This window comes from Dinoponera quadriceps, unplaced genomic scaffold (genome assembly GCF_001313825.1).
Source record: "Dinoponera quadriceps isolate SergipeBrazil2010 unplaced genomic scaffold, ASM131382v1 scaffold2111, whole genome shotgun sequence".
In the NCBI taxonomy this organism is placed as follows: domain Eukaryota; kingdom Metazoa; phylum Arthropoda; class Insecta; order Hymenoptera; family Formicidae; genus Dinoponera; species Dinoponera quadriceps.
This window is the reverse complement of record NW_014556195.1, coordinates 227920-253902: the sequence shown is the minus strand read 5'-3', so window position 1 is coordinate 253902 and position 25983 is coordinate 227920. Positions and strand designations below refer to the sequence as shown.

Genomic DNA, 25983 nt, shown 5'->3' with positions numbered 1-25983 from the left:
GAAAGTTCACCGCCGTGCTCGAGGTGTTCCCCCCCCCCCCCCGGCTTCGAATACATTCGCCGCGATTTTAGCGTGATTACACACAGAGGCCACATACTCGGTCGCGCGCGCGCGCGCGTGTCTGCTCGCGCGAATATATCGCGTGAACTAATATCCGAAGTGCGGTAAATTACGCGGAGAGGATCGATCGGCACAAAGCCGACAGTCCGCCCCGATGACCGTCGCGATCGAATATACGGAACGACGATCGACACGGAAGGACGGCCCGTCATCGGCGAGCCGATCGTGTTTATGATCGCTCGGCATTCGGCGGCGATAGATAAGAGACACGCCCTGCGCCACGAGATCGCCAGTGCATCGGCGCTCATTAGCGACCGGCCATCCGCGGACTTTTGCCCGAGGACAGAGTCGAACGTGGGGCTACCTAGCCGTCCACCAGCCGTCCAGCGTCCCTGGTGAGTACACGGCCTTGCGTACCGCATGGTTGAAATTATTCAAATGGACGCCGTTGTGCAATTACCGTGCGAAATGCGCGCGCGGTATCGGCGGTGGCCCGCGCGCGCGACGTCACTCGCACGGGATCCGCGAAATCTCCACTTCGAATTGGAGAAAACCTCCCTCCCTCCCCCGGTACCGCGGGCTGCATTCCCCGTGCAATTGACTCGATGATATTTTTCAGCTTGAAGTTGTGAACTTCAATTTCGAAACTTGAAATATTTTCGTGTTGCTCGATTTATAAGATGGGAGGGAAGCTTGATGCGACTTTCTCGTGCGTTGTGAGTTTTAATTAATTTCTTCATCATCAATCATTGATTGTTGATTGATTATTAATCATCGATTCATTATTGATCTTACATTTTTCAGGTAGAAAACGCTCGATTAAAAGCTCTTGTTTCGCTTTTGTTTCAGTTTTTGTTTCAGCTAGGATGAGATTATCGAGCCAGTCATACATACACATACACACACATAGATGATGAAAAGTTGCAACACTTTTACCCCGATGAGTTTCGTAAAGCATCCCGTATCCAATAGGAGTATTTGCTTTTCAATAATTCTCAGGAGGTGCATTTTTCTACTGGATACGTGATGCATTGCGAAACTTATCGAGGCAAAAGTGTTGTTGCAACCTTTAATCATCCGACCGTGTACTGTGCGTGTGTTATTATCAAAACTTCAATAATTTTTCCATTATTCTGATTTACATATTTAAAATACATTAGTAACGCTCATGGAAAATTAATGGGGCGGTACCACGAGAATTTCAATGGTTTTTTAAGCAAAAAACGCGAGGAATTCAAGAGAGAATTTGCGCGAAGTGCAAAAGAGAACAAGGAATATTTCCTCTCCGGTAAAAATATGTCGAAGCCTCCAGTCAATAATTTATATAATGAAAACTCTACTAAACAGAGAGTAAAATTCCATTCGATCGAATCCAGTTGAAGATTAATGCAGGACTTTCGAGGAGACCGTTGTTTACATCTGCTTTAATATCACGTGAGCGCAACGAGCGGTTTTTATTAGATCTTCTCTTCGACGGGAAACTGTCATTCCGGAGATGCGACGGCCGACTTTTAAAATTGTGGCCGGAAGATTCGGTATCAATAGCGCGCGAGCTATAATAGGATCAGCAATCGTAATCATAACAAGTTAATTGCAATCCTTGTGAAGATTGGAAGCGCTTTAACACCAGTGTTCTTATCAACAATTCGCGCCGCATTTAGCACTGAATGCAGCCGTGCAATTCGCAATACCGTCTATGCGATGGTAAAATCACGTCTAACAGTGAAGCCAAATAAGCAATACAATATTCAATAATTATATAAAAAAATTGTACAAAAACCGAATTTCAAATGGACTTCCATTGTCGACTGAGATGTCGTAAACGATCGCTATTTTCCCTAAATTTTCGGCAAACAAGAAATCATACAACACATCTTGCACGTATGAGAATTTTTTTGTATTTATTTTATCACGCTTAATTAGTTTCTACGCAATTTTATTGTTTAAATCGAAAATTCGCACGCACTTTCTGTGGTAACGGAATAAAATCAGTTTTAATTGGGAAAAGAACGCCGATCGTTTAATATAATCGGTCTGTGCTTATAATGTGCATTTAGCGGTGAATGTAGCTAGTTGATTTTTGGTTTGAACTAACATTGCGATAAGAAGATCAAATTTTGTCGACACATTTAGCACTCAATGTCATCAGATAATTCGTAATTTCTACCGTATATCATGAAAATCACTTTTTCACTCTGGTCTAATAGTAAAACGTGAGCGGTGCAGCTGCTAAATGTTTGCTTTGCGCAAATGGGAATGTGGATTTAGATTTAATAGTTTAAAGTGCATTTCGCTGCACTCGCTATACCGCGCGTTGTCGTGTCCTTTAAATGAGGTATTTGTTCTGTACCTTCGTCGAGGGATTCTCGCCAAAAGAGAGAGAAAGAGAGAGTGTGTGTGAAAGCATGATTAAATTAAAAGAAATTGATAGGAATTTATTTCTCGAAAGCGATGAATTCTAATATTTTTTTGAATTTAATATTTCTTTAAAAGGTTTGGATTTCCTTGGGCTCCTTTAAATTTCTTGTTTGTTTCTCGCTAAGTTCCTTTATGTCACACATATACACACGATTTTCCCAACAATATTGTATAACAAATAATTTATGTTCTAAATAACCCTCATAAATTGTTATCATGAATCACCGGGATACTTGTTATCCTATATTGGAATAATTCGGTCAAATATTACGGGGTTTGCAAGAATTGGTCTTGCTTTTAGCCGTATTTCTTTTATTAATAGTGGCAAAGCAGAGTACGTACCATCTTCAAAATATTCGTCATCGTTATCTAATGCTTCCTGCTATTTTTTACGTAATTATTTTCGCATCTGTAAAGTGACTCATCTTTCGAGCTAATGCAATCATCTTTGATCCACTAAATTTTCGCAAGCCTCTGATAATCATATTTTATTCCACAACAGCAACAAAGAAATTATATATTTTTTAAATTTACCTTTCGTCTCATTTATAAGAAAATTATTTTCCTAATCATACGTAATTACACGTCAAGGGTGGAAAAAATAGAGAAGAATTCGAACGGTTTCGAACTGATCTCTCATTTCGACGGTTTTGGAATTCGTGTAATGGATTTCTGTTCGCGAGTTTCCCGCTTCGATTAATTACTGTGTCCGTTAGAAATACGCTTGATGGATGCCGGTTTATCCATTCTCGGAGAAATACCGTTCTAATAGGATTCTATAGGATTCTCATACATAGTTGGAATATTGATTAGAATTATGAAGTATTTATTATCAGGTGCAGCTCCGTGCACAATTATTGAATGTAACTTCAGTTGTACCAGGGAATACTAAAGAAATCAGTCGGCTGTCACGGCATGTGCGAATATAACACGGCAGACATGAAAAATCCGTTCCCATTTCACGCGCGCTCTCTGAAACTCCTCCAACTTTTATTTTCTACGTCCTACCATTTTATCCGTCTCCAATCACGCTTATTTTCCCATTGAAGACTTAAATATAGATATCTTAAACGCAGTTACTTAAACGCAGCAACTTCCTTAACTGGAAGGCGGGGCTGAAAGGAAAGCTGAATAATTTACTATTTTGAGATAACTCGTTAGATGAGAATTCCGGAGCCTTAACGCTAAACACGATGTTCCGCTTGCACTTTGCAAACGCAGCTGTGCATCGTACGCACGCTTTGAATATTGGCTATGGGAAAACGCGTCTATGAACGCGGCAGCGTTTTCGTCTAATTTACGATGCAGTTAGCTGCTTGCGGAACATTACGCCACGCGTCTTAACTCGATAAATTTGTCTAGCGATGGACCATCGGCGTGAGTTATCAGGCTCGTTAACAATGGCGTCGCGCGCTCGCGTTTCGCTCAGCGAATAGCATCGCGAATCAAATCACGTGCGCGCGCGATATTCTTCCTTCTTTTTTCCGGTCACCTGTTCGCGCATATGGTAATTTTGAAACCGTCGACGAACGCGTCAGCGATTAAGATGAATTGTGATTCCGTGTTAATTTAATCGAAATAGTCGCGAGGCGCGCGCGCGGCGGTTTGATGCCGAGATAACGTATAAATAATTGCGACGAGCAGTCCTCCGCTGTTTCTACGACGTATTTTTCGCCGTGACGATTAATATTCGTCAGCCCCGACGATTTATCACCGGCATTTGAATGAAACGCATCGTGCAGTGGTAGGGGTACAGGAAGCGAAGCTCGGGCTAATTAGATGATATCGAAATTTTGAACACGTCAACGGTCGGATCGCTCGAGCTTTTCGGGTCGCGCTGCCGTCACGATTTTATACCTAACCGTCCGATTGCGTCTGATTGTGTGCGCACAAACGAAGTGATGAGAATTAACGTTCCTAATTACACGTATATTTAAATATGTTTGCGGCGTACGGGCGGAAAATTTACAATTTGACCTCGACTCTCACGAGAGAAGTTCGGCAATTTATCGGAGATAAATGGTAGATCTCCTTCTCGATTCTCCTTCGTTGAGAAAAAATGTTAATTTTTGCCCCGTGTCCTTTACGCGTCTCACCTGCGATATGTTGTATCCGCGTCGATGCGTTCTTAACGGCCTACAATTCTTCCGAATTACCGCCTCCATCATCGTCACTGCGCCTATAGACGATAAAATATCTCTTCAAAGTGATCCCGCGCAAATCGCGTCGTCCGGTAACGTCTTCGTAAAACTCATCTCTCATATTTTACGATCGACGTTTTTTTATCACGCTATAACACGCTCGCGTGTACCTGCGCACGGCCGTTATATTCGCGCCGATGAGTGACCGACCGCGTTTATCTCTTGGGATGAATGACACGAAGAGCGAGCGAGTAGACGAGCGTGCAAACGAGTAACATGAGCTTATCCTGAATGTGTCCAGGATGCATTCAGTGTCGTATCCTGGATGCATTATGATCATCTCGTGAACTCGGGGCATCTCAGGATATTTCAGAGGATATCCTAGATACATTAAAGATAATTTTGAAACACCTCAGGCTCTCTACGTATATCTCAGCCATATATTGCACTCGTTAAATAGAAATGGAATAAAACAGAGTAGATACCAATTATATCAAGTGAGGGGCAATAATTACTACCATCTTGAATATCTTCGAAATAGGAGAATAAGAGACAAATTTATCTAATAGAAATTGTATTGATACACAGAGAAAAATATTACTTTTAATTTTTTCTTTCAGTCATTAATAAAATATCTTAGCATATTAGCTAATAACATGTCCGAATCAATAGATTTGTTTAATATATCTCACGACTCCCTTGGAGTTAAAAAAATTCTTATTTCGAGAATTAATTGGAATTTTGCTCTTGTTTTGCTGTTTCATGCAACGCGTACAAATATTATCACCTGTATATCTTTGTGCCAAAGGAGCAATTAATTTCCCGTTTATTGAATAAATAATAATTTTTATCTTTCGAAAATATTTAGAGAAACAATAACCACCGCCTCACTCTGTATATTCCGCTATAAATAGCAGGGAATAAATCCGTATATTCTTCATTCAAGAGAATCGATAAGATTTACGAAAGCACTCGATTATTCCGGAACGATCGTAAGTTGTTTTGTGTTGTAAACGTGTCGATTTGAATCATCTGATAAAGCTGTTGAATAAATATCGGTCCGCTTTAGGATTGCGCGCGCGTTTCCTCGTGTCGCGTTGTCTCGTTTGACTTTCTCGCCCGTCGTGATGCGCGCCGTTCACTCCGTTCATATCGATGGGCCTATCGCGTGTATCGGAAGGACCTTCGACCGATGATGTGATCGATGTAGGACGTCTGATGCCTGCCTTGCTGAGCGTGCATCCGAGCGAAGCGAGTGCAGGGAGCGCTTCCTCGCACACACCTCGCGCATCCCTCGCCTCTTCGCACGGTTAATGGCCACGTCGTCGAGAGCATTATCGAGTGACCTTCTCCTTCGTCTCTCTTCGGTCTTTGCTCTTCACGTTCTACGTTCTCTATATCTGGACAGTGTACACATACGTATATGTGTAAATGGCTGGTATGGTGTGTGTATGTGTGTGTGTGTGTACGTATGTATGGTTCCGCTCGTAAAAGCGAAAAATTCGCGACGCAACGCGAGCTTCAGAGCAGGTTACACGCCTACATAGCCGTTTCAGTGTTATCAAAATGAGAATCAAAACAGCCGAATCGGGCCTGTCGCGCAGAACGCGAGTTAAAATGGGCGACGATAAAAATGTTCACGTGCATCGCGTCCCGTGAATTCTTTCGGTGTGACCTACGATCTTTCTTCCTTTTTTTAGTCGTTATTGTAACAAGCTAGTTAGAAGTCATATCGAGTGCTTTCATAAATCCCGCCTGGGTCTTTCAAACAAGGAGAATAGGATTTATACTCTGCTATTTTTACTTCGAACGATACTTTGGATAAGATGTTCCCGATAACACGAAATGTTATAAAATCGCCTCAAATATGTCCCAGATGCCCTGAGGAGTATCCCGAGATGTCCTAAGTGCATCCAGAATGATTTCAGGACGTTTTATGCTGTAAGAGTATTGATCTACATCGCTTGATAGAGTCATTGAATAAATATGAGTCTGTTTTAAGAAATGCGCGTTTTCGACCCTGTATGTTGAGTCATAGTTTTTTTCCTTGCATATTCCACCTATAGGTGTATAATTTTGCATATTTTACACGCAAATATATAAGATTTGCATATTTACTTCTTCTTGATTGCCTTTAACACTTATTTTCTCTTATTTAGACTCACTACTCTTTTCGTGTTATGCTAATATCACCTATGCTTTACAAAAATACATTTACATATACAAAAAAATTATACGAAAACATCTCCTAAGAATTTAAAAAAGTCTCTTTGAAACTGCTATTTTTCATCGCTGCTTACGTTATGCACTAAATGAATTTTGCGTTGTTTATTGCATTCTTATCAAATACAAAGTACGCCAATTAATTAAAATTCATTTTAATGGGATTGATGTCGGTTCTTTTTTAAATCGCATTAAACGATTTCGATAATCGAATATCAAGTTTACGCACACATATCAAAATTTTATCGAATGCAATCGCATCGCATGAATTATTTTCACATACAATTACTTTTAATTTCCAAATTTAACGTGAAACCGAACGTCTAAACCCTGAGTTAAAAGCTTTTTTATTCTCATTACAAACGGTGACATAATAAAGAGACACAGTAATGTCTCACGAGATTATTTACAGGAATAGACGCGATCCATTTGTAAAATTATTTATGGAGGCGATCCATTTGTAAAATTATTTATGTATGGTTAATATAGTATTTATTGTTAACAAAATATTATTTTACGCATTTACAGTTGCAAGTTGGATCCAATGGTCCGTTATATTATTGATATGCGTACACAAAACAATATTTGATTTCTCTCGCGATTTTTCACTTCTTTTCTGCTATATTATTTTATTTTTGTCCCCATCGCTATTTTTTGGTAAAGCGTTGTTTCGTATGAAAGATTAAACGGTGTGGGCTTAAATAATTTCCGAATGACAAAACTGCCCGACGAGAATCAAGATACACTCGAAGGTCTTTTTTAACATCTCCGACGTCATTTTTTAGAGACGAATTAATATCACGCACGAGATACGAAACGTCATCATCTGGCAAATTCACCGTATTCGTGATATTGCAACAGTTTATAGTAAATAATCGTCTGCCGCATTGTACCCGCCGCATGTATTCCGTGCATGATATATATCTTGTTAGAGTTTCCTGTGGAATTGATATAGAGTAAATATGTAAGAGAGTCGGCGTTCCCCGCGCAAATTAAGTTTCGATACGATTGTATAGTGATACATGCATTCCGGCGCGCAGTCCCGATACGATTGTCGTCCCCCGAATATATTTTCGCCCGGATAGTGACAATCCGGCCGAGCGGCGACAGCTCTGACGGAATTTCTCTTGCAAGGGCGTCGCGCGAAGAAGAGTTGCGAGACCGAGACCGCCATTTCCCTTTTACGCCAATTATGCTTTAAATACATTTTAATTAAACGCGAACGTCAACGCGATAGTCGTTGTCGCTGCGACGATTTTTTCGGATTACCGCAGAGGAGCTCAGCTGTCTCTCTATCATCTTTATACTTTACACTTTATACTTTCATCTTTATACTTTAAACAGATGAATACTTTCATTACTCCGAGTATTAACGTCACTATTACATTGCGACGGGTATTTAGCGCGAGCAAGATAAGCGCTTTCTTTCCTACTTATGCGTTGAATAACAATATTTTTTATCATCCACGAGCATCCACGTGCGCTATCGTTATCATGCGACGATTATTTTTAATTCTCAGCAGAAAAATGGCGCTGCTTACCCCGCATTATTTACACTCCATACAGATTCCGAATTGTACATCTCTTGATTATCGCAATTATCATACACGATTGCCATAATCGCGACGATTATTTCGAATTTCGTCGCTCAAAACAAAGCGAAGGACCCCGTTTTTTGTGACATTCCGCCGCTTATAATTTAAAACAGTAAGATATCTTAATCCCGAGGCAATTAATCCGATTATCACGACTATCATCTCGAATGCACCTGTTTCTCGGCTCCGCCATTCGTGCACACAGAACGTATAATAAGTCGGGCGGTTCGCGCGTGCTATTTGCATAATTCCTAACATAGCGTAGCAAAAATTAATTTCACAAGAAAGCTTTCTCGCGCGAGGTAGCGCGAACGCGCATTAACGACATCGCCATTTTCTCGGGCTCGAGTATCCGCTCGGGCGAAGAAACGAGAGGTATCATCCTTTCCTTTACCCGCACGGCCAGCGTGAAGTAATTGCGGAACGGTGGCGTAGTGAATAGCGTAGAATACACTTGTCTCTTCACCTCTATCTCGTCGGCAAAGTGCCGAAGGGCTCAAGCCAGTAATTGTCATTCAAAGGTCCCCTTTGCGGTGCGGTTAGCCATGTACGTTCGATTACGACTAGCTTTCATAGCATATTGTTACAGAGTTTCCTAGTCACGCAGGATATTGTTGCAGCAACAGATTCCGCGAGCAACTTGGGCTCGATCTTCCCCGAGCGAGAGAACGAGCGAGCAAGCAAGCGCTCGTTATAGAAGAGATCGCAGTTTATAAGTTTTTAATTCCCCGCCCCGTGAGCGTGTCTCCTCTCTCGGGTCAGGGGGGGGAGTGAGTTCGACGGAGAATTAAATTTAATTTTACTTGGGGTCGATCGATGTGCGAAAGTTCCACACAAAGCAAGTACACAGCCAAAGTGCAAGATGCAAGCTGCGAAACGGGTTGCTTCCTCGTCCATGTTTACGTCCTCGGGGGGTTTCGGGGATTCGCGAAAATCCACCAACTCGCAGTGTCTCGAGTGACTTCTCGAGTGAGCGAAGTCGGGAACAATCGGGGTCGTTTTTCTCACTCACTCGCCCGGCTCGTCCGCCGCTAAAAGGACCGACGCCCGCGGGACACCTTGCAAATACTCGTAAACTCCACGCTACTTTTAGCTAGGCGAGCCAGGGAGAAGGGGGATTGTGCGGCGGGACGACGTTCGGTAGCGCGAGATACGAGCGGGCGAAGGCCTCTCGCGAAAACCGCGCGCAGCCGTCGGTGACACCGCTTGTCAAATACGGATAAGCGTGACGGCACAGCTGCGACCCGTTTTGACGGTCGCCCGGTTGAATGGGCGAGCCATCGGAGGGAAAGCGAAGCTCCTCTCTTCTGCCTATAAGGCTTTGCGCGCGCGCGGATTCGCGCGAATAGAATCCCAAGGCCCGCGAAAATAACTCATAACGCCCTTTTAGCGGCCCCGCCGTTCGCGCGCGTACCACTGCTGGAGGCTTTCAAGCGATTTAACGGTGTGTCTAAATTAATTTGTGTGTTTACGAGTTCACGGACTTAGGAGCCGGACGGGGAGATCGATACCGCGTTGGACCGTGCGCTTAGGCTGGAATGATTTGTTGGCTAACTGCCATCGTCGTAAATTCTATTTTCACTGATACACACCGCTAAACGCAGCGGCAGATTCGACCGTGAGATTTGCCGGAGCTGGTGATCGCCGGCCGACCAGCGGGAAAGATAATAGAAGCGGATCCTGCGAAATTTCTTACGGAATTCCTCTAGAGACACTTCCTTTTTTTCTGCTGTTTTTTTTCTTTTTTTTTTCGCAGAGCGTATTCGCGCTGACTCGACTGTATTTCGCAGTTTCGCACAAAGAGATGAGAGTGAGCATAATGAGACGCTCATGAAGCAAGACGGAAATACCAGACGAGGTACTCTCTAAATTTCCTGGAGCGAAAGTCCGCTTGAAACGAGCGAAAATTCACTCGAAGCGGTAATGAAAATACTACTAGGGTGTTTCGCTCAAACTAGAGGAGAATTCTTCATTCATACGAGTGAATGCGTTCCTTAGACGACGGTGCATGTCGGATTCGCTCTTCAATTTCGAGTGAAAATGTTCGCTTGACGATTCAAAGTGACTCGAGGGTCGCTTACACTTTTTTCATAGACTTTTACTCGAAATTTCGAGAGTACTCTATAAATTTCTCGGAGCGAGATCTCCAAAATGAGTGAATATTCATTCGAGAATTTACTTCATATGAGCGAGAAATCACTCGAATGCCAGTTATTCGATTCATTCTACTTTTTAAGTAAAATTATACTCGTTGGAATTTAGAGAGTACACCCTAAATTTCTTAGAGCGAAATCTACCTCAAAACGAATATGAATATTCACTCGAGAATTCGAGCGACAAGTCACTCGAGTGCTCGGCTGTCACATCACTTTTCGAGCGGAAAATTTCACTCGAAGAAACTTCACATGTCGAAATATGCGACATAGGTCTGTATTAATAGCCGTTACTCGAAACCTGCCTCACAAACGAGATACTTCGATTTGAATTTAAAGTTAGACCCGAGTTTTTCAGTCAGATTTATAATTTATAATTTTTGAATTCCTAAAATTCAGATCTAACTCTGAATTTCAATCTGAGTATCTCGCCTAAGGCAAGTTTTGCCATTTCAAATAATGGTTATTAAATGCAGGTATTAGGAAGATACGCTAGGTTTTTAGGAAGTTACGAGTATCGTGATTTTGTAATCGCACTCGGATCTCTATCATTTGCATCAACGGCACGCGCGTATATAATTCAAGGCGTAAGCACTGCGGACATAACGTTAAACGTCTAATTCAGTACGTTACAGACATAATGGATATCTCATGTTCCTGGGTTCTCCTCTAATATACCGCTGCTGCGGGTAGGACGCGAGCTCTGATGGGGTAATTTAAATTTTAAACGCTTCGCCAATCAAAGGCGAATTGCCGCACAGTACTTTATCGCCTGTCGTGTATCTGTAATTAATCAGAAGTTCAATGGCCGGTAATTTAATAACGATTGAACGAGCAGGATTTTAAGGCTTCGCGACGCGATGCGACGGACGCACTATCGGCAAATCGCAGCCACCGGCTTGCGCGCATCTTCTTCGGAAATACGCGATTATCACGGATACAGGATGTTGATATGTCGGTCGGATAGATTCACCGTCGGAAAGTTGTGGCCGATCGGTTAATACGTGGGTGTCTTGGCCAAGTGCCAGATAACGCACGAAAAACCTCAATTTCACGCGTGCTACGGTATTAAAACAAAACAGCACCGGACGCTTGAGAACACACACGAAGTATATATACGGGGGACGGTCGCGGTTAAAAATGTTCTCCGAAAAGTCCGCTCTGTGCATGTGAAATTTGCTTCGTCGAAACGGAGTACGTGTACATGCAAATTTGGCAAAATTATCTTCGGAGATATTCTCTTAAGCGCTTCAGATGACAAAGCAAAATAAACCCCCGGTGGACCCCCGGTGGTAATTTTTATTTTTACGTTTATCGATTATAAGCCACATTTGCATACGGGGGGGCGTTCTGTTTTCCTATATCCCGTATCCAAGACCTGCACATTGTGCACGTGACTGTGCCAGATTCTTCTCGCTGCGGGAATGTTGTTCTTTTTCCGCGCTCTGGCATTCATTTGTTTTGGAATTCTTTTGTGATAGACCATCGCAAGAGAGATTCCGTTATTACGTAAGTTATATGTTATAACAAAATATATACTAAATAAGATCGAAATTATCCCTCGCAATTATAACAATAGTATGTAATAATTGTCATATATAAAAGACGTATTTCGGGACCCGTACGAAATGTAAGTAACGTGAAAAAATCACAGCGTCATTTTATTTGTCACATTATTTCTTATCGTGCGAACCAGAAATAATAGATATCACGTAATAACGATAGTAATAATCGCATTAATACACGTGGGTGATTAAAAACGTTCAATTACTCCACATGAAATGGTATCTCAATATACAATATTCAATATATAAGAGTAGCGAAAAGGAGCAACTATGCTTGTGTTTTTTGCGCGAGATACTGCGTAACAAATCCACCGGCTTGCGCGCATCTTCTCAATGAAAAATATTTGATTATTTCGAGTATAAATTTACATAAACTATACAAACAGCCGAATTATTTTAGTTTCCTGCGCACCGTCAATATGCGGATTACAAGGAAGTACACAAACGAGATATCTCATGATCCGTCCTCGACGTACGCTTTGCTAAACACGAGATATCTCGTGAACCGTATGCAACTTGCTACTTTAATAATAACCAACTTTGATATTAACCAACTTTCTTTCGCGAACTTTAGTAGGCCGAGTCGCACATTTCGAATGGATATCGGTCGTTGAATTTCTTCGATTCATGCGAAGAGTGCGATAAACTTCTCGACGGATGTCGTTCACGAGTTCGATAAGTTTCAACTGTTAGATGGTTGACTGGATTGTAAAGAGCACTTAGTCCTCCTCCCCCTCTCTCTCTCTACTCCCTCTTTCTTTCTTTCCTGATCGCAACGACGGAGCTCTATCAATCGCGTACCTGACCTTCGCGGATAGATCGTTCAGAATGGTTTCATCGAAGACTTACGATTAGTTTCGTTCTGCAGGAAAGCGCACCGCCACCTGCTGATCTTAATAGAATGGAAATTGAATCGATCTGTTCCGTAGACACGGCGAACTGAAGTAAATGGGAATGGCCGCGGGGGCGTAAAATTGGACGCGAAAATATCAGGGCGATTTCGTAACCCGGATAAAAATTAGGACGGATCGCCTGACGGCGGTATATCGAATTCGAAAAGAAGTATCTCTCACGGAGCCGGCGGGGGCTCTTCTCGCGACCCTCTCAAAATAAATCCACGAGCGCGACGAGTTATGTAACCGCAGCGTTATGTTCTTTTTCCGCAGATCGCGTCTATCGCGCTACATTTATCACTCGCGTCTAACGTCATTAGGCGGCGCACCTTCGTGTTCCATTTACCTCTACATTTATTTTTCATTGCGTATCGTGCTGCTCGCACAATTTCAAGTGAAACGGAAGTAAGTAAAGGTGTAAAGGCAGGTCTGGAGGAGGGGGAAAAAAAATAGAAAGAAAGTGAAACAAAGGATCTACGCTGCTACTGTGCTCCCCCGAATGGCGTTTATTTATTTGGAGAACATACTCGCGGAAAAGATTAAGAATTTTACGAATGCTCTTGTAAGTGGCGAGATTACCAATATTAAAATTCTCTCTAACACACACACACACACATGTTTGTGTGTTCTATTAAAAAAAACTCACGTAATATATATATATATTATTTTTTTAAAGATGAAATCGTTCTTTCATTGTTTTTGAAATACAATGTTTCTCCAGTTTTCTTTGTATTGGGAACTTCAATTTCCAGCCCGTAATTTCTTTTGTTTCAGGTCTGGTGTGGTTCGGACATTCCCGTGACGTTCCCGTGGTATCTCATCTTTATAACTTGCCAATAACGCCAATCATGGATACGCAGAGTGAGGTTAGTAAGGCAATCTCTATAATATCATTTCTCGTGCTCGTGACACGTACAGTGGATAAAAAAAGTATTCGCACGTTCCGCGCCTTCTCTCCGATATAATTTCACGCGAATGGGAAGAACGTGTCGTGTCAAAGGGTCGCCTATCGTTTCGCTTCCGATATGTATTAATTCCAGCACTTTGTCACGACACTTCTTTTTCAATGCAGCGGTAACCCAAAGAGGGAAGGGGACGAGAAAAGGAACGCGAGGAACTGCGCGAACACATTTCTTTCCACTCGCCGTGGCGGATAAATTAAAAATTATGGAATTCGTTCGTGGCGTCGTGCACGCACGTGCACGCTTTTGTCCGCTCGCTTCCCGCGCCTGTGTGTGTGTGTGTGCGCGGAAATATGCAAATTGCGCAGAACTTCACCGGCAGCTTTCTCGCCGAAGACACGAGTGTGTTTTGCATTTACTACCGATCTTTATAACTTCCGGTTAAAACCCACGACCCTTGCCGCATTTTCTCGAAAGAACAGGCGGGGAAAAGTTTCTTTTTTTTTTCTTTTATGGAAAATTCAATGTGAATTCCACCGCGATGGCGCGGCTGAAGTTCGCGGGGAAATAACGCAACTCCAGCCAGCCGTCGAGGAAGTTTTGTCGAACCTTTGAGTTCACGTCGGCATACGCTCCGCAAATAAGTTTCCGTGCGCTGTGTGCTCATTTTAAGTAATGATCGTATTTCTTACGAATGACGTGTTCGCGCGCATGAAATATTCAAGGAAGGATTCGAAGACTTCCAAGTCTCGCGGCGCGATACTCGCGTAAAGGAAGAATAGAAAAGTCTTCGTCGACTGTGTGTCCATAGAAATCAGCGCCTTCTTGCACACGCGACGTTTTGTGTCTCGTTAATTTAAGCAATTTACCTGCGCGCACACCGCTCTTTGTTCGCGCGTTCTTTCGCAAGCGAAGCCCCAAAAGTTTCATATCGTCCGCGATTCTTTGTCACCGCATACACGATACTGCGCGCAATTAAAATTTGTTAAATTAAACATTCATAAAGCATTCGCCCCGTGTTAAGCGCCAACATCAACGTTTAAAAAGTCCAATTAAAATCCCGCGATCGTTTTTTTGTTTGGCCCGGACGTGGCGCCAGGCTAAATTCTAGGCTGCATATTTCTGCCGATGAATAAAATTGTTCGTCTGCGAAGGAAACTTCGTTTGTCGTAAATGTGAACGTGAATGAACTGGGGTGTCATTAGGTCTTTAGGGGGATTACACGCTTTTCTTGTCTCATCCCTTTGTACGTCGAGCCGATAGAATTTTTTCCTCTCTCTCTCTCTCTCTCTCATTCTTCCATTTTTTTTCTTGATATATCGCTGTTCCGATGATGTAATGAAGATAGAAATATAACGCGTTATGTCGCGATGTGCCCTAACGTATCAAATCGGCTTGTAGACGCGGTCGATTAACCGATATTCCGCGCCCTTCTATCATTCTCGGGGGCGGAATCCTCTCGGTGAGCCCTCGAATCGATGGCACTCATCAATCAGTAACACGACAATGAGATCTCGAAAACGATCGACAAGAAGGAGAGGAGGGAACGGGGAGAGACGAAGATAGATTTGACGTTTCCTTGAACGATAACGGAAGTCGAGTTATCGGCTACGTCAAGCTGTCGTTACACTTGTATCACCTTCTCCCGCTCGTGATAGCGGCGCGTCTCGCCGCGAACACGCGATTATTTATTTTACCTCTCTCACGAACTGTCATTTGTTATGCAAATTAGGCACAATGACGCACATACGACTACACTCATCTGCAAAAAGCGAAGTGACTAGACCGTGAACCGTGCCGACGGTTGCAATGTTTAACGATCACGCTAGAAAATTACGCAGACGGCCGCTTCGACTCGTGCCGCGTTTATCGTAAAAACACGGCCGTCGTCGAAACGGCGCGCGCTCATCGCAAAAACGACGCTCGTTGCTCGCGATGCTCGTTCCTCCCGTGTCGCCAGTTGTACACGGTTATTCAGGGATAAATGCACAATGAGAAAAGAGGTAAAAGAAACTGAGTTTCCTCAGGGTTACGCGAGTTTCGTCGCAATCGAGTGAAATTGAATAAAAATCGTATCGGATCTCAACAGTCTGACGTATAGGCATTTCCACTGCGAAATTTGGTCAGCGATAAGAGGTAAACAAAACTGAAACGTAGTTGTGTGTATCATATAAATGTTTTCTCAACTGACGGAAGATTGGCATAACCACAGAATACGCGAGTGATTCTACCTTTGGTGAGAGATGGTGTATCATACAACAAATATCGATCGATAATGTGAACCGGTGAATCGGCTTTATGATCGCCACTTTGAGCTGAAATTTCGAGTCTGTTTTACACGAACGAGAGATTTTTAAAAAAATCACGAAATATCGTGGAAATTTTATCGGTTAGTTCACTGTATACTCTGAAATTGAGTCCGTTTAACTCGTATTGTTTCAGTGGGTTCTTTTTTTCTTTTTGATAGTATACTCGGTGTCCGTGAAAAATATAGCGTTTAGATATACGTGCGAATCGGAAAGAGATGAATTATTTAAAAAATTCTCATCTTTCTTTAGAAAACACACAAAACACACATGATGCGTGATAAATCATTAAGCTCACCGAAAATCCATGTCCGAAGTTTCCGAAGTAAAATTCATTTTAGACACGCGAGTGTAGTATCTCGATGAATTGCTCACTTGATTACAACAATTAATCTTAATTTTTGCAAAATTTACGCTCGCAAAATTTGCACAAGCACTGTTTCTATAATAAACGAATCCACGAATCCACAAATCTGAGTATGACTTTCTCCGAGCACAACCTCGTGATCAATTAATTAATATTTCACGAGGAATGAAAAACACTTTGTGCTGCTAAGCAATTACAGTTAGAAGAGTTTAATTACGGTTCGCTGTGTAATGTTCCAGATTTATGAGATATTTTTAACTCCTTTGAAAACCCCTAAATTAGTTGGCTAGGATATTGTTTCGGTACACGCTTGAATTAATTTAGCGCTCCGACACTCTCTATTATTCATTGATACAGGAATAATTTTGCTCAAGGCATGCATATCGCAGGACTTTAAATTGGAATTTAATTCACTTATAAAGCGGATTATGCTAGCGGAAAGCGATAAATCACGATTATGCACGTGTCTCACCGACTGGAACAATGGTATACGTCACATTTTCCTCATTTCGCACGTGCGCGTGTAAAATCGGATTTACGGAAGTTCCAATTATGAAATTCATTTGTTTCATTGTAATATTAGGTACTACAAACGCGCGTCACCATTGGTCCCTAAATCTTTTACAAATAATATCACACTGTCGGTAGGTACACCACCTTAGCGCAGTAACTTTTTTCATCGGCGAACAATGCGATTTAATCTAAACGTTACATACACTACGTACGTAAGATGACACTTCGTGAGCATTTAAATTGTCCACTCACCATTGTACATAGATATGCCTAGCTCCATTCAGCGGTGAAGTCCTCAGCATCCAGTTTCCGTAGCGTCCGGTCCACGTCCTACGTAGATAGTATTTCACACACTTCACTTAACTGCATTGCACTCGTGATCGCGATTTCAACCGTTATTAAACGATTTAACGAAAAGTACGGTTAATTTCGACATTTCGAGAACCCACTCGCGAGTCGCGCGTAAACTAATCGTGAACCGAAAATCGCGCGGCGCCCGAAAAAATCGAGAAGAAAAAAGAAAGAAATCCATTTCGCGCGGACGATTGTATCTTGCCCGAAAACGGGGTTTTTGTTTTGCGAGAATTTTAATTCTTGATGGGAAAACATATATATCGAGTTCAGGTGATTTATTAACTTCGTCACGTGTGGAAAATTTAGCAATTTGGCGTGATTACGACGGTCACAAAATTGATCGCGAACGAAGTAAACAGTCGCGAATTCCGCGTGTGGTTGCGCATTTTGATGCGCAATTATGAAGCGCAATTTTAATGCTCAAATCTGGTGCGCATTTTGCATCGCTTGAAACAATTAGGGGATCGCATTACATAGATCTGTCGAATAATTCCGTATCTTGAATAAAATACAAGTGAAATATAAGTTCAAGTATACATAAGTCGGTTATTTAAAGAAACGATTCCTCGACGCAAGTAATATGTTTCGATGGACGACACAAACACATACATGCAAAACACCACATTGAGAGAAAAGCATTTTACATATGTAACTGTATAGTGAAATAATTATAGTTAAAATATCTAAATGGGATGTTAAAGAATATGTAGCAGATGCTTTAATATTATTTTTTTGTTAGAGCAAAATAAAATAAGACGTAACTAGCGTTAAAAATGATGCTAATGAGACCAATTACTTATTTCTCTTAGTGTGCATGCAAAAATCGACGAACTGAGTAAATTGCATTGCTTTTTCTAATGATCAATCTCCAATAAACTCATCATCATAAATCATTTTTATGTCTCACCGAAATATCGAGAACTCAGATTTACTATGTTCTGCTACAAATCTGAAGCAAAAAATATAACATCGTTGATTAAATACAAGGTTTAATGACTTAGCGAGAAAAATACAATGGATACGAACATGTTAGACTCTTTTGATCATTATAACTTAATGATTTTTATTGAGATGTCTCAATTTTCCATGTCCCAATTTTCGATCGCAAAAGATTGAATGCAAGAGTGCGAAAGTCCATAAATTTACTTTGAATCGACTCTGCTCGGCCCGAACCGGATCCTCCGCAGTATCCACATATCTATCGTGTGACCATTAGCATCGTCTGATTTGAAGCAAAAAACAAGTTTTTTGATTAATCATCTGGAAAAATGTCAACATATCAAGGATACGGAGCTCAATACTATACAGAACAAGATAATAACTATTACCATTTTGAATATCTCTTGAAATATAAGAGTGCGAGAAAAATTTATCTAATAGAAATTGCATTAATACCAAATGCCATCACTTCGAACTTTTATTTTCATTCGATCGTTAATAAAAAATTTTTATTTTTTGAAGATATTCTCTCTCTCAAGGTGGTTAATTGCTTCATTCTGTATATTCGAAAGTACTAATAAAATTATAATATATCATTTTTATGCATAATATTATATATGTGATATTATATATTTTTTATACATAAAATTATATAAAAATTATATAAAAATATGTTGTTATATCAAAAAATGTCAGTGTATCAAAAATACGAAAGTTGAAATATTAATCTTTTTAATCGATCAATTAATTTAATCAAATTTAATCAAATGAAAATAAGTCATAGTTACCCTTAATATTCGAAGATGCCGCTGCTCAAAATAACTCGAGCATGACGCTACACATGTGAAGTAATGTGACGTACTTCAGATACACTCTGATCGAACAGAGAAAATCAGGGATCACTCGCGATGTCTCCCGGTCCATTAACCGGCGTGTCAAGGACTATTATGATCGCTCCGCAGTTTCGTACATATGTATGTTATTGGTCCCAAGGTCACGTGGCTTTCAGCCGGCGAGATACGTCTAGGAGTACCATTACATTTCTTATTCATTAATTTAACATTCTCCACATGGTAATATTAGCATTATGTTATTTTATAAATATTTAATTCTTGCGCGATAACATCCACTCGTATTGACCGTTGAAATAAGCAATGACTCACATCGAAATCGAAATAATCAACATCGCGAAAAGTAGATAGAGATAACACGCTCTTTTTAAAAGAGAAATTGTTCACTGATATTTAAAACTTCATAATATCGATAAAAAAGATTCAAGATTAGATATTTTTAGAAATGGGCAAAGAAGATTAGATATTCTTAAAAATGTATATAGAGAAAAACATGTGAGAAAAATGTTACAGTTATACTTTAGCATGCGCCATTAATGAAAAAAAAGCAAAAGTTGGAGCTCAAGTGGCAGTTCTGTTTGCAAGAGCCTTCGATAGTGTTATTAGCGCCGTTTGATTTTGCGTTGTTCTGAAGTTTTTATTACCTTCTTGCGAAAATAAAAATAACACATCAGTAAATGATTTATTTGACAATGCTATTTTATAGTGTGAGTTTTAAACTTTTTAAATCACTTTGGATTTTATGCCAATCTCTATCTGTGTAAACATCGACTCAACATAAAATATTGAAGTAACATAAACATATGTTAAATCAACACATGGGTACATTAAAAATTTAACACAAAAATTTTAACAAGGACGGATTTAACACAAGTACAAAACGTTTTTCTATTGTGCGTATATCAGTGAACCTCCTCTCTCGTTTATCTCTTTTGAATTTCCGCCGGCGAGTAATTTTATTAAGATTCAACTTAAAAAAGAATGTAGCCGGTTTCGTGAAATTTGCAAGAGAACTTGACAGCACCTCCGTGCGTGTGTCGTATATGTGTGCGCGAGTATTACGAGCGTGTTTAACGCTAAAAGCAACGATCAACTCCTCGAAGTTCATAATATTCGCTGTACAGGCAGCACGTACTCATACAAGATACACTGCACGTTATCCATAAACTTAAACAGCATCGATATAAGGTGAAAGCTTAACTCTTAGAACACGTATCTGTGGCCGCTAAGCGCCGCTATAATGTTTACACACATACACACACTCACCGTTTATTAAAATTTATTATACTTATAAAAAATTCCACGTACGTCCGTTTTTTTGAAACATCAATTAATTTCCTCAACTCATTATTCATCTCGAAATGTCAGAGGACTCACATTTTTGCTGTACGACGCTGCTACACACAGTCTGATTTTTCATTTTGTAATTACTTTAATTTGATATGCGTAATGTAACAATAACGTCGCTATGGGAGAGAAGAGTCGGGCGAACGAACGACCGTATTTAACGCTGAATGTATCGCGAGAATACGAACAAAACACTCATAATTTATCATTAAACATGTTCGTTTGATTCTTGTTTGTTCTATAATTTACAAAATTTATTAATTACACAAAATTACAAAATACATTTGCGATTGAATAAAACTTAGAACGCGCATTGTCCGGTATTTAGCGCGAAATGCAGTGCAGTGGAATATGGGTTAAAGTTTTCTCTTTTTCTCTCTTTCTCTCTCTCTCTCTCCCCCCTCAACCCCCTTTTTCTCCCTTTTTTAGTCTAAAAGAGTATGATTGCCTTGGGGCATTGAATTAGCGAGACAGTTGGGTTGGTGTTAAAATAGAAGAGCTCGTTCCGTAATTGAAATCCGGTTACTTTCGGTTTTAATCTTGTTCGATTTTATTTTCGTTTTCCTTTGATTTTCGGCCATCATCCCCTTCCACCGATCGCACACATCCGTGTGTGTGTTTCGGCACACTTTGTCGATCGTCAAAGTCCGAAACGGCAATATCCGTTTTCGACTGTAATGAGATGTTACGCAACAAAGTTGGACGGTTACATCATGATCACGAGTGCATGAACTCTTTTAGTTGTCTGAACGACGACGACGACGACGACAACAACCTTTCTTCGCCGACTTTCTTTGTAAACTTTCAATGAAGCGCTTTTAACCGCCATGGGGACACTTTATCGCGCTCTCTCGATAATTTTTTCCCCAGCCACATTGAAACCATTAATACAGCTTTCGGTTTTGTTTTTATTTTTTTATTTTACTTTGCAACGATTTCGGGGCATACAGCGTTTTTTCTACCGCACGAATATCTCGTTTCACTCAGGTGGTGTGGAATTACCGTATGTGAAATTCTGCCGACGCGCAGCCGGTGCGCTTTTTCGGCTCACGGCGTGTGAGAAATTTCAGTGGGATTTAAACGCGCGGATCTATCGGTGGACACATTTAATTGAATGTTAATTGCCGCTCCTGCTATTTGCCGGCGCTATCTGATTTGTGCGGCACTAGCGTGTCACATTTATGAGATGTGAGAAACGTCGATTTTTCGCAGATAATTATGGAGGATAATTTGCCGAGGCGTGTTTGTTGGCTGTGATTTGAGGACGGCTTGCGGACGGTTTGCAATTAAACGTAGCAGTAAAAATCAGCTCAACTATACGTCTCCCTTCTCTACGAGATGTTCCCCAGGCTTTCCCTTCGTATTCTATATACTTCATGAAGCAAAATTTTGTTCGCAAAAAGTGGAGTGACAGCCGAGTCACTCGACGTCAAGTGACTTTTCATTCATACCGGACGAATTCTCCATTTCTAAATCGTTGAGTATCTTCACTCGAAATTGAAAACGTAATTCCGACGCGTTTCATCATCACAGAAACAAATTCACTCTAATCAATTTAAACAATGTATGGATTAAGTATCCTCCAAATTTGAGTTAAACGTTCGTTCTTGTGACTTCACTCTAAACAGTGCAAAGAGTATTCTTTAAATTTCTTCGAATAAAATTCTACTCGGAAAGTGAGATGCCAGTCGAGCCTTACATGACGTGAATTCCTCCGTTCCGAACCGTCGAGTGGATATTTTTGTCCGAAATTGAAATATTGAATTGAATGTATCCGGCATGTTTCACCGTCATAGGAACAAACTCACTCCGATCGATTGACCCTATGCGACACTCACTCGTATGAGCTAAGAATTCACTTTAAATTGAATTTTAACATTCGCTCTTGCGATTTCGAGTGCCAATATTTACATTATCGTCCCCAGTGAGTTTGCACTCGTTTTGAGTGAGATTTCACTCCTAGACATTTTGAGAATAAGATCAACATTTGCCGATTGCTTTGGATAAACATCGACTACTTGCGCAGCCACTCGCGACAGATATTCCGTGAAACGTTACCGCATTACCGATCTTGACGGTAAATATTTGAGTTTTAAACGCGTGTGTTTATTCCGCTTATGTAAATCTTAGTTATGTAAACTGCAGTTCCATCTATACGATCGTGTCTGTGTTAGATAAATTCCGTGTAAATAAGCCGCAGCTCTCGTTCACCCAGATCTGTCGGCTGAATACGCACTGTGTAACCCGTTGGTTGTACACAGCCGTGACACGTGACACAATCGCACGAGCCAACTAATTAACGAATAAAAGAGAATACCACCGGCTGTATAATAGATGCTCTCGCTGCAAAGCTGATACCTGTCCGCCATCTGGACGCTGTTCGCTTATTGACGACGCACCGAAACGTGCTGCCGACGTGCAACTCTGATGTTGACTGCGTCTCAAGTTAGAGCCTTAGTAAAATAGCTGGCTTATCTGCTCAAAATAACGTTTTTGTTCCTTAAATCTTTGTCTTAAGTGACGCACGATAGCTGTCTTGTGTTTGAGGGTGTGTCTTAAATTAAAAAGCCGTTCTGTTTGCGATTGATGACAAACCGCTGTATAATAAAAAAGAGTGAAGAAATAGTAATTTCGACAAAGATTTAGAGCATAAAACATTGTCTTAAAATGACAAATCAGCCGTTCTGCTAAGGCCTTTACGATGATCGCACAATATTTATTTGATATATAGATATTTGTCGCGAAGAGAAAAAAAAACGTGAATACAATTGTATGAAAAATATAATACAATATAGTAATGTATTGTATTAATTTTAAAATAAATACGTAACATATCACGCATATATTCATATTTCACACACTTCTTACCTTATTTCGATGTAATCCTCTATCTTTTCATTTATTCCGCTTTACGGTAATTTTTCCGCTCGTTAATTCCGATATTTTGTTAAAGATAACGCACGATATTTCGCTGGAGTGTCATTAAAATAAAAAAACGCATTTTCCATTATAATTCATGTTCGTGTGTTACGCTCAAACTCTGACGTAAATTCAGCCGTCGGGAATGATTAACGTCGTGCATTCAGCGCGTGACAATTATTTGTGCAACAAACTTTCATCAATGTATCTCGATTCGAGAGTCGAACGCTCTTTTCTTCCTGCTTAATGCGCGCGCGCGTAATAGCAAACCAGCTTTGTCGTAAAACGCCCCGCTTCATTATTTCATGTCGCTGCACCTCCGACCGGACGCAATAACGTTCATTTCTATGCAATAAAGTAATGATGCATCGTCTCGTAGTCCAATGAAACGATTTCCTCAATAACGCGTTGAAATTTCCGCGGCGCGCCGTCGATTTGCCTCCGTCCGACGAAGTTGCGCGGCAATTACGCCTCGCGCGACAAAACTGCCGTGATAACTTTTGCGGAATAATCGGCAAATTGCCGAGCGTTATAATGCGAATATCGTGCGTACGCGCGATGTGATACGTTCACGCGTTGGTATATAGAAAATATTGAGAGCGCTCTAGAGAATATAACGAGCGCGCCATGCTCGCGCGGATTGATTCAATGTGGAAATTCACAATTTCAATCCGGAAATATCTTTCGAGGTCCGGTTATTTCGCGCCCGAAGATCCGACGACGTATTTGTTTTTTTCATTTAACGTTCGATGTTGCGGACGCTGGTTTGCAACTAAAAACTAAAAAGGTGCAAAAAGCGTGCGTCCAGCTTCAAATCTGTAGTTTTAGGCGATCTGTAAATGGCAGCAGAGATGCATAAATTCAACATACTACGTATCGATATTATATTACGTCCCGGACGCGGATGTTGGATTATTGAAAGATACGGAGTCGCGCCGCGAACGCAAGGCTTCGGGTGGAGTGTAAATGTCCTTTTTGGGTCAATGGATTTAACCAATTTACCCTGGGATGGACGAGGCTGTATGAATGCTGTTGTGGATATAGATGAGCGGGTATGTGCGTGTGTGTGTGTGTAAGATTGAAGGAAGTTAATAGATAAAAAAAAAGTTGCAAGAATTAAATTTATTTACGTTTGAGGAATTGTTTTGAGTTAAGTCGTACTTGACGTAGAAGCCGAGAGAGAGCAAAGCCGCGAGGGAACAAAGCTTTTTCTTTGCTTCTCGCGTCACCTTTTATAGGTAGGTAATGAGACACCCCCGCGCAGGTTCCTCATTACCCAATCAGGGGCAAAGTGCATCTTACGCCATAAAAAATGAGTCAATTGGGTTTCTCTTGCGATGCATTAGAACTGTTGGTTTTCCAGCGCTATCGCTGCCGATTGCTTCATCTGAAGCAATGATCTGATACTTCGGGGTATCCCTAACCAGAAGATATTGTGTAACACGTTACGCGAACGTAACAATTATAACGTCGATATTACTTTCAGGTTCTGTTTTTGTTCTCTTGTATTTTTGAATTTTATTCTTTGCTGTTCTTTTTTTCTCCCTAAAAGAACCGTCTGTTCTGTCTGTTTAAGCTATTATTATTTAATATTAGTAACAGAGACTCTATGAAATGTAAAATCTAATATTGATGTTAGGCTCTATTTTCTCTTCTTTCTCTATTTCTATTTACTGACGTCTATTTCCCTCTTTCGGTTTTTAGAAAAATAATATTGTGCTAAATTATAAATTTATTGATATGTACATATAATATACACACACACATACAGAGAAAGAGCGCGAGAGAGAGAAAGGGACGGGGGGGGAGAGGAGAGGATTGTTATATTAAAATAGAGCTGGAGCATCTCGATATTTCTTCTAGGGCTCGAGAACTCCGGGGAAACGCGGTTCTCCGTTACCATGAAGTATTAACGACGACTACTTGGGTTTCCGTTCTAGTCAAGAATCGTAACGGATACGTGTAGCCGCGCGTAACGTGACGTCAAGTTATGCCCTCATGTATACTAGACATTTATTGCTTACCTCACTTTTGCCATTATAACTCATTAATATTCCACGCGTCGTTTGTCGAACAGATGCCGGGGAATGCAACGGTGGGTAGCACGCTGTTAGAAGAGGAGCTCCATCGAATTATTATGGAGCGTAGGGAAGAATGCTTGAAGCTGAAGGCCATGAACACGACGCCACTGTCGGGTAAAGTATAATATATACATATGTACACATTTATACATACATACATACATACATACATACATACACACATACACATATATATATATATATTTTACGTTTAAGAATAGTACATGAAGAGAAGCACACGAGGGTTGAAAAGGGGGAGGGGGAGTAAAAATTGCGGGTAAGAATGCGAAAGGGCGCGTACAACGGCGCCTTTGTGTCCGAGGCCGCGAGTATCGCCTTAATATCGATTTTATCGG

General features: G+C 40.9%; 2 protein-coding genes across 12 annotated transcripts in view; one reads left to right on the top strand and one right to left on the bottom strand.

Moving 5' to 3' along the window:
• Positions 1-23394, bottom strand: part of LOC106747112 (GRIP and coiled-coil domain-containing protein 1) — a 48857-nt gene extending 25463 nt beyond the window's left edge. Inside the window, exons 1-4 of the mRNA XM_014624401.1 lie at positions 19218-23394; positions 18517-18712; positions 18398-18439; positions 17389-17466 (exon numbers count right to left, since the gene is read on the bottom strand). The gene's annotated coding sequence lies outside the window, so the exon portion shown is untranslated. The remainder of the gene's footprint in view (positions 1-17388; positions 17467-18397; positions 18440-18516; positions 18713-19217) is intronic.
• Positions 1-25983, top strand: part of LOC106747116 (calcitonin receptor-like) — a 121935-nt gene that overhangs the window by 6470 nt on the left and 89482 nt on the right. For 5 of the 11 annotated variants that reach the window (XM_014624410.1, XM_014624409.1, XM_014624408.1 and 2 more), the window contains exons 2-4: positions 72-455; positions 13823-13914; positions 25624-25741. In XM_014624410.1, the coding sequence (XP_014479896.1) occupies positions 13897-13914; positions 25624-25741 (136 nt within the window). In that variant the 5' untranslated portion in view covers positions 72-455; positions 13823-13896. Of the gene's footprint in view, positions 1-71; positions 456-13822; positions 13915-15916; positions 16087-23441; positions 25742-25983 lie in introns of those variants that run through there. The other 6 variants (XM_014624405.1, XM_014624414.1, XM_014624411.1 and 3 more) reach the window with 5 other exon arrangements.